The 9,910-nt window shown below is 28.9% G+C and overlaps 1 protein-coding gene across 1 annotated transcript; it reads left to right on the forward strand.

Moving 5' to 3' along the window:
• Positions 1 to 2,071: 2,071 nt before the first annotated feature.
• Positions 2,072 to 6,152, forward strand: LOC118046928 (uncharacterized). The gene is made up of 6 exons (XM_035056025.1): positions 2,072 to 2,400; positions 3,145 to 3,350; positions 3,617 to 3,899; positions 4,262 to 4,369; positions 5,340 to 5,581; positions 5,679 to 6,152. Exons 1-6 carry the CDS (start codon positions 2,167 to 2,169, stop codon positions 5,794 to 5,796), a joined length of 1,191 nt encoding a protein of 396 aa, XP_034911916.1. The 5' UTR covers positions 2,072 to 2,166; the 3' UTR covers positions 5,797 to 6,152.
• Positions 6,153 to 9,910: the final 3,758 nt, after the last annotated feature.

A 9,910-nucleotide genomic window follows, 5' to 3' on the forward strand; every position in this document is an offset into this window, starting at 1 on the left:
TTATTCTTATCACCATCACCTTCTCACTTCACCGTCACTTTTCATAGTCACTGCTACTCCGCTATCCTCACCACTACCCCCCACCCCACCTCACAATTATCACTTCATCATTATAATTCATAACATATCATCATTATTCTACTATAATCTTATTTTTCAAATAATTATTTACAAAACATAGTAAAATATTTTTCAAGTAAATGTCCTTACAAAAGAATCATAAACAATGAAAACAATTTTTCCTAGGATTGCAAATTCGTTATTACTCAAAATATTGTGTAACATATAGCGCAACCACAGTTTACGTGTAAACATAATTCATTGAATTTGTCTGTTGACAGTGAAACGATAGAAACTTTCCCTACAACAAAGATGTATTAAATCATTTAGAAATGGAATTCGATAACAAAAAATATTCTATATGTTAATAAGAATTTTTTATAGGGCTTGTTTGAAGGTGGCTATGATTGTTTTTTAAAGTGTTTTTTTATATTGAAATGCATCAAAATAATACTTTTTTATTTTTTTAAAAAAATTATTTTTAAAATCAGTGCATTAAAATAATTCAAAAATAAAATTTTAAATTTTTAAAAAATATAAATACAATCATGTTTTTAAACACTTTTTTTATAATAACCATTACTTTCTCATCTGATGTGCACGAGGAACAGTCAAGAAAATGTAAGATTAAGGCCACAATTTGATGAAACCATGTTGCATGCTTGCATCTTTTCAATCGTTTTTTTTTTTTTTTTTTCCCATAGAGGAAATGTTTGAATTAAATGTGGAGATGTATTAATTAGCAAGGTAATAAAGTGCTAGCATCGAACCTCTTTGAGACTAAGATCATGGTAAAATTACCAGCAGATTAACGTCTGCAACTGGTTAGAACTTGGAAATAAGATCGGTATTTTTTTTTAACCCAACAAGGAATGGCATGACTATTTTGTTCCTTTTCCTTTTCATATTTCATGGTTATTTCCATAATCATAGCATCTTCACTTTAGTTTGGTTTGGTATGCCATACCTAAATTGTTTTTCAATTAAGTGGGTGTTTAGCATTAGATGCATGCAAGGTATTTCTTAAAAAAATTTATTATTAAAAAATATATTAAAATGATATTTTTTAATGTCATTATATCACAACCATTAAAAAATATTAAAAATATTAATTCAAATAAAATATATTTTTAAAATATATTCAAAATAAAGTTGTAAATATAAAAACAAACATTAATTAAAACTTTATAAGAATGATTATTTATTTTCAAATCTTAAATAAGATTTTAATAAGGTTCAAGTGATATTAGATATTGCGATCTAATCAAAATTTTAAATTTTTTTTGAATTTTTAGCTTTAAATTAATTTTTTATGTATTTGGAATTATTTTTGATATACTAATATCAAAAATAATTTTTTTAAAAATTATTTTAATATATTTTTAAATAAAAAATACTTAAAAAAAAATAATTTCTAATACACTTCCATGTGCAACAATTTCAATTCTCTTACTTGGAAAAGGATTCTGTTTTTCAATTGAATTATATTCTTTTTTATTAGTAAGAGTATGGTTGTTTTTGAGTTTAAAAAAAAAATTAAAAAATAATTGATTTTTTTTTAATTTTTATTTTACTTTAAATTAATTTTTTGATATTTTATTTGGATATTTTAATATGAAAATTAATTTTATTAAAATAAATAAATATTTTTTTAAATAAAAAATATTTTTAAAAATATCCCTATTACATGTAAAACACAGCTACAGAGAGCCAAGAAGGCATTATGTAAAGCGATAGTATCAATCCATTTATTTGTATAGATAAATTCCAGAATACTTTTAATTGCCAATAATTAATCTGCGGATCGACTCTAAGTATCAATCACTTCGATAGTATCGACTTTGAGTGGAGAGAGTTTTATAAAATAAAAAATAAAAAGATTGAGTGTTTATCGTTGTGAATAAAGCAAAAAAACAAGAACAGTCCTGATTGGATTTACGAGTTGACCTTTCTGACGAATTTGCTGACGTGTAACGTCACCAACCATTCTCTATCTCTAATAATTTTCGTCAGATTATCTCGTGGCTCCAGATTTTCACAGCTTAGAGAGAGAGAGGAGAGAAAAGAAGAAAGAAGACACAGAAATCTAAAAAGGTTGCGTTTTTAATGGCAACCTTTCTCTCCTCATCTTCTCGTCCTCTCCCTCTGCTCCTCTCCTCTAATCACTGTCGCCTTCAAACGCCGCCGTCTCTTTCTCTATCAATCCCATTTTCTAATCCTCTTCGCGCCACTATTATCTCAAATTCTAGACAAATCAAAACCCTAATTCTTGCTTCGTCGAATTCAGATTCTTCCTTCGACGGATTCGGTTTTAATCGAGAGCCACGTTCTACCGATAAGGTTAGTTCACATCTCTAATCCTCAGTCTTCTGTTTTTCTCCCTCACTCTTAACTGAGCTGAATTGGTTTGGATTGGATTTTGTTTTATCTTATTGGGTGTAAAATTTATGGAATTAGAATTTTACGGACTTTATGATTGTTGGTGGGATTTTTGGAGTTTAGGCTTACCTGAGCCTCTTGAATTAGTTGAATTGCTGGTGAGCAGAGAAAAATAGGTTCAAGGCTCTACTGAATTTGATACCACTGGCTTTGTTGATGATGAATGAAATTATGAAACGAAAGGATCATGGTATGATTCGGGAGGTAAATTTGGCGTATGCTTGAATTTAGATAGTATGTTAGGTATCGAATTTTAGCAAAATGTGTAATTTGAAGTGAACTGAATTTTGTAATATTTACTGTTTTTACAGGGAAGGGAGAGCAAATAAGAACCACTATAGATAATTCATTAGATGGAAACTGTTTTTGTAGAATGAGAATGTATATCGTGAATTTTCAATGATAAACTCCTTGCGTCTCATTTTGTAATGTAAAATGGTTCTTTAAGTTATTTGGTTTGTGATTTTGTTTTCGTTTTACTAGTAAGTCATGCTAGTTTTGTAGCTAGACGATAACCAGCAGGCAGGAAAACCAATTGGCATGTTGTATTCAAGATTATTTGCAGTTGGTCTTTGATTAATTTCTATCTTTTTCTTGAAGAATTCATATGATATTCGTAATGATTGAGAGCGTATGTTCTTTCAGAAATCACTTCTTTCAGAATTGATACAAGAGATAGAGCCATTAGATGTGAGCCTTATCCAAAAAGATGTTCCACCTGCTACTTTGGATGCTATGAAGAGGACCATCTCGGGCATGTTGGGCTTACTTCCATCAGACCGATTTCAAGTTTTTATTGAGGCTTGGTGGGAATCTCTCTCAAAGTTACTGGTCTCTTCAATGATGACAGGGTACAATAATTCATTGCTTTTTTCATCTAGCTTATATGGAACATGATGTGATCTGTCTAGGCCCATTTAAATATCTGATGGTCAAAAGACAAAGGAAATTATTAATTTTTTTTGTGGTCGATTCTTGCATGGATTGTAGTAGTTTTTGAACACTTGATGCATCACATGACATTTTGATCAGCTGCCTTTTGGTTGTTGTTGTTATTATTATTATTATTAGTAGTAGTAGTAGATATCCATGAATTATATTTCTCCTTGAATTGCAGGTATACACTACGAAATGCTGAGTATAGGCTTTGCCTTGAAAGAAACCTTGATATACACGAAGAAGATTCTGAAAAGCAAGCGCAGGGAAATTCAAAAAACAATCTTCAAGGGTTAGTGCTAGAGAGTGAAGAAACAAATCAAAGTCTTGGAAAAGATACTGAATTTGAAAAAATTGCAGAAGACCTATCTGATGACATCAATATCCAAGGCCTTGGTGAAATATCCCTTGAAGCTCAGCAATATATTCTTCATTTACAATCTCATTTATCTTCTGTGAAAAAGGTATGCAATAGCAATTTAGAAACTCCCTTGGAACACAGACAAGTCAAGAGTTTATTTTATTTTATCTTTTGGGATGATAATTAATGATAAAAATATCCTACAAAATGGAGCTGTGGTAGCTTGGTAGAAGAATATGATTACTTGGATGTCCTATAAAGGCATCACAAAGAATGCAACCGTTTGGAATAAGAGGGGGTTTTCATAGGAATACTGGTGTGTAAGGATATCACCTGGCTGTAGAACAAAAATAAAAATAAAAATGTCCCTTTGGTGCTCAATTCGTATGGTGTCAACAGACACATTTATTTTGTTCAGGATAGTGTTCTTACATGTCTTTTATTTTCCTTTTATTTCTGTTAAAGGAACTACATGAAGTTAGGATGAAAAGTGCTGCTCTTCAAATGCAACAATTTGTCGGCGAAGAAAAGAATGATTTACTGGACTACTTAAGGTCACTACAACCAGAGAAGGTGATTATTATTACCAAGCTCATTTTCCTACAGAATCTCTTCTTTTGAAATTTGCCTGATGTTTTCAAACCGCTGAATGCTTTGCATAATATGATATGCCACTATCAGATGTGGTTGTTGCATGCTTCATATCACACTGGTTGATTACAGGGTGTAATGCCTGTAGTAGTGTAGTACTAGTATGATCTTGTTTTTGTTTATTACGTTTGCAAAAGCTTGTTATTGGCTCAACACATGAGAGTGGTGATTTTGTGTGATAATACTTTCTGATCTGCAAAATTCTTGATGTTCCTGTTTCTTCATCAGAATAAGCTAAGAAAGGATTCTTTGATTACAATTCCAATAGTTTGAAGTTTTAACATTCAAAGTCATTTTTTTTCTCGATTTCTTTTTCAGTAGAACTGAGTGAAAAGCTATTTTGTTTTTCAAGTATTCGGTTTTAGTTTCTTAATTGGATGCTGTTTCCAGAGCTTTTGATGTGCAATGATTTTTTTATTTTCCTTTTCTTTTTCCCAGCATTTGGTAAGGCATGCCAACTCTGTTTTCTCAATACACGCGGAGTTGCCTGTAAATTCTAAAGTCATGAATATCCATCTGATCCTGAGTTCCTTCCAATAATTTCAATGTTTAAATGATCTCCTTTTCGAATTATGTTGATAGCAGTGATGGCTTTTGGCTTAACTGTTGGCCCTGCTTAGTGCAATCTTAAATGTTGCTACATGTTCCTACACAAGTATTAATGTTTTTTAAGTGTTTAATTATGAATCCGCTACAACCCCAATAGCACTATGATTTATTTTTGCTCTTGCTTAAAGGCTGGAGGCAAGGTGTTCTTTCACTAATTTGTAGATCCTATTCCTACTTGCATTTGGCCAAGTTCTTTATTTGTATGCACAACAAAACCTCAAGCAATGAACTGCTTGGTTTATTTTAGATATGCTGGTAATATATATGGTTGTGACATGAACAGGTTGCTGAGTTATCCGAACCAACATTCCCTGAATTAAAAGAAATGATCCATTCTGTAGTCCACGGTCTCCTTGCAACCCTTTCTCCTAAGATGCATTCTAAGACTCCTCCACAATCAGAGAACACATCACCTGGATCGCTAAATATTGGAGTTGATTGTGCTGAACTAGTTGAGAACACTTCGCTTCATTTCCAGCCCCTCATTTCATTGTCAAGGGACTATCTGGCACGACTACTTTTCTGGTTAGGCCTTTTCATTTAACTCTTTTCTCACGATGTTCTTCCCTCTGGCAACAGATTTTAATACTATTACATCTGTTTTTTTTTCTCTTTCTTCAAGGTGCATGCTTTTGGGGCACTACCTGCGAGGCCTTGAGTACCGAATGGAGCTGATGGAACTTCTATCCTTGACAAGCCATGAAGAAAATGATTCCTGTGAAGACAGGCAAGTTGCTTGAAGGCGTTTCTTTCAGATGCTTCGGATTGTAAATATTCAAAGTTTGTTTTTCAAGATGAAGAGGCTGGAAGTGAGAGATAAGCAGAGGCCAATTGAGCTCTTGCGGATAGATAGTTTCCTTCGTGTAATAGAATTCCTTCTTATTTTTCACAAGTAAATTATCTTCTCTTTCTTTGATCGTTAGATTATCACCACACACACACGCACATGTACAAAGTAACTTCTGCGTTCTTACTTTCTCTTACGTTTCTAGCAAGGCTTTTTTTTTTTTTTTTTTTGTTCCAAATGTTTGTAGCAGGTGTAATCACTTTAATATTTATCCGTGGAATGAGCATAAGTAGATCATTTACCAGTAAATGTGAAGGGGAGAAATCAAAACCTCTCTCACTTGTTATCGCAAGTTGTGTGACCAAAAGGTAGATCATAAGTAGATCACGGAATGGGTTATTTATGTATTTTTTAATTTTTAATTTTTTTATTAACATGTTTTCCGGACAAATAATTTTTTTTTTTTCCTTATTTTTATTGGTTGATATAATGGCATGCCTAAGACCTGTTTGAGAGTTGGTTTTTAAAGTATTTTTTATATTAAAATATATTAAAAAAAATTTTATTTTTTAAAATTAGTATATCAAACGTTTCAAATAAATTATATTTTAATAATTTTTTTTAAAAGTTTTTTTAGAAATGCAAGTTGAACAGTATTTCTAACATTACTCCAAGGTAAATCATAAACTTGTGGTATATCCATTGCTTGACACGTGACGTTCTCAAAAGAAATCTACAAGTGGTATATCAAAGAGTCTAATAATGTATTTCAGTCATTAGATTTACACACTAACAATTAGATTGATATGTATATCAGCTATTATCAATATAGCTATTATCAGCTAACGGATAGCTATTGCGTCCCATAAAATAAGAACTCTACACTGATAAATAGATAATATTTAAATAAGTTGATAAACATGGTTTAAAAAAATCTAAGTGATCGATATCAATTTAAATTGATATTGATTTTTTTTAATATATCCATTATAAAACCTTATATATGAACAGAAAGATTCTAATCTAGAGTAAATATGTTTTCGGGCGAATGAATTTTTTTTTTTGTCAATTAAAATTGCTCGGGATTCAATTAATACTGCTCTTGTCTATCTGTACGGGGAAATTGGGAAATGTTGAACAGATCTGGCGAGTGCTTGGTGTTCTCATTTATCCGTGTTTTTTTTTTTAAATATATTTTTTTAAATTAATTTTTTTATATATTTTTAAATTATTTTAATATGTTAATATTAAAAATAAATTTTAAAAAATAAAAATTATTTTAATAAATTTCAGAAAAAAACAATTTTAAAAATAATTACTATTATATTACCCAACACCTGGAAAAATAATATGTTCTTTCTTCGAATTGTATGACAAATGCGTGTCAAAAAGGTTTTCCTTTGGAGGCTTTGACTAAAGTTGAGCAAAATATCAAAAAATTGATTAAAATTTAAAAAAAATCAATCGGTTTGGTTTTATAAGCCTGAAATTAAAAAAATCAAATCAAACCTAAATAGAAAAAACCAGAAAAAAACAAGTCAAATTGAAAAAACCCAAGCTAAACCCCGAGCAAAATTGAAAAACCGAGCCAAACTAATTTGAATCGATTTTTATTTTAAAAAACTAAACCGAACCGAAACCAGTTGGTTTGAACCGATTTTGATTATAAAAAAAAAAACATTTCTGTTTAGTTATTTTCTTTTATAAAAACTGAACCGAATAAAAAATAATCAACCCTAAACCTTAACCTTTTTTGCTTGATGGTGGAGGATACAATTGTAGACCAAAATCACATTAAAATGAATACATTAGTTTTTTTTGGTAGTATGGTTGTGGTTGTTTTTTCAAAATAACTTTTCTTGCTAAAAATATATACCAATTATATTTTTTTTTATTTTTTTTAAAATTATTTTTGATATCAGCCCATCAAAATGATTTGAAAAACACTAAAAACATATTAATTTAAAGTTAATAAAAAATTAAAAAATTTTAAATTTTTTCAAAAATATTTTTAAAATACAAAAACAAACAGACTAACATGTAATAAGCAAAAAGCTGTCTAGAATAATCCAACACATTTTTAGCCACTCATGTACGAAAACTAAAACATCTATGGAAAATACTGTAATATTTTATTCTTCATCTTCTCACAATTCTTTGATGATTGTAATAATAAATGATTGGGTCATATAACGAGTGTTTTAGGTTGTTTTTTACATTTTTGGAGATCATGAATTGGTTTAAGAAGGCTCCTGAAATGTCTCTTAAGTGTTTTGAGTTATACATTTATTTAAAATGGAGTTTTGGGTTAAAAAACCACGGAGCTTTACTTTTTCGGCTACATCAATGGCCAGATTTTAGGAGCTCACTGACATCTTGTCTATTGTGTTTTTACATTTGGGGTGGACAATATGCTTACTAGGCTCATTAGTGTCTAATTTTTTTTAATTGATACATTTTTTATATTTTTTTTTTTAAAATATTTTTTGATTTATGTTTTAGTTACTACCTCTTCTTTGTGATTATTTTGGATTTTTAACCCTTTTTTAAATAGAGATTATTATTTTTAATTATATTAGGTGTTTTTAATTTTTTAGGAGTTAGTTGATTCATTTGTATTTTATATATATTTATTTTTTATAATAGTTTTTTATATACAGCCTTGAATAATTTTTTATTTTATTTTATTCAATAAGTTTTATGTGTGTATCGATTTCTATTATAAATTAATTTTGATAAATAAATTCATTAAACACAATCAAGTAAATGATCCATGTTGTGATATTAAATATCTTAATCTATATTTATCTTTTAATTTTTTTTTAATTATATTTTTATTTATTGTTAATAACTTTTTTTTTTCATTCACTTACACAATGGTTTTGTATTTATTTATGATTTTTTATAAGAAAAAACATGTTGAAAAATTCTACATGTTTAATTTTTTTTTTATCATGTACTGTTGCTTTTAATTTTATCCTTATTTTATATTTTTAATTTTACAATTCAAATCCAAGTTTATGGTATATTTTTTATTTTTTATTTTTTTTATTAATGCCTTTTTTTATGTCTTTTTAAAAATAATTTAAATTTTATACTTTAACTAATATATCTTCTTTGTTATTTTTTATTTTTTTTTAGCATTTTCTAAATAGTAATTATTTTTTAATTATACTAGGTGTGTTTAATTTTTTAAGAGGTTAGTATGATTTATCTATAAATTTATTTTATATATTATATATATATTAAATATTTATTTTTTTAATAATATTTTAAATATATACAACCTTGCATAATATTTTGTTTCTTTTTATTTTATTCAATAAATTTTATGTGTGTGTCAATTTAAAAAAAAAAATTAATTTTAATAAAAAATTTTTATCAAACACAATTAGATAAATGATTTTTTTTTTTTTGCTTCTGAGTAAAAATGTTTATATATATATATATATATATATATATATATATTATTTTTTTCCTGTTTGCTATAGTTTTTTTTTTTTAATATGATTCAAATAAAATTATCTTATATGGTTCATGGTTCATTGAACTATATCTCAAATTAGTAATTATTTTTTTATCAAAATATATTCATGACACCTAAAAATAATGCATAATTATTTGGGAGATTTAGCAATTCGAAAGACGTTTTTTGACCGGATGGGACCGGATGGTTTATGCTAAATGTGGGAGTTTTGGCAAAGCGAAAGACGTTTTTTGACCAGATGGTTTCCAAAGATGTCATCTCATTCAGAGTGCAAGTGTCTGGTTAATTTACATCCCAATGCTTGAACGTTCCTTGGTCTTCTACGGGCCTGCAGCCACTCGCGGTTATCGGATAAAGGACGTCAGACATTCCTAGAAATGAGCTCACGGTTCTTAATTTGTCCTTCCTAAATTGAAACGTTATGCTTGCTATATCAATTTTCTCGCGAGAGAGAGAGGGCCATGTGGAAGAAGCTATCAATGTTGCTGCCTCCATGCTTTTTCAACCTAATAATTTTGTTTGGGGGCGTTGCTTGGCGGTTGCCTGCTCCATTATGGAGTAGATTTGGCTCGATATTTAT

The sequence above is a fragment of the Populus alba genome, chromosome 1 (assembly GCF_005239225.2).
Source record: "Populus alba chromosome 1, ASM523922v2, whole genome shotgun sequence".
Lineage (NCBI taxonomy): Eukaryota > Viridiplantae > Streptophyta > Magnoliopsida > Malpighiales > Salicaceae > Populus > Populus alba.

Bases quoted from the DNA above. Each gene is read 5' to 3' on its own strand.
- LOC118046928 (XM_035056025.1), top strand. From the start codon at position 2,167: ATGGCAACCTTTCTCTCCTCATCTTCTCGTCCTCTCCCTCTGCTCCTC. The intron at 2,401-3,144 runs GTTAGTTCACAT...ATGTTCTTTCAG, and splicing joins AGCCACGTTCTACCGATAAG to AAATCACTTCTTTCAGAATT. The intron at 3,351-3,616 runs GTACAATAATTC...CTTGAATTGCAG, and splicing joins GTCTCTTCAATGATGACAGG to GTATACACTACGAAATGCTG.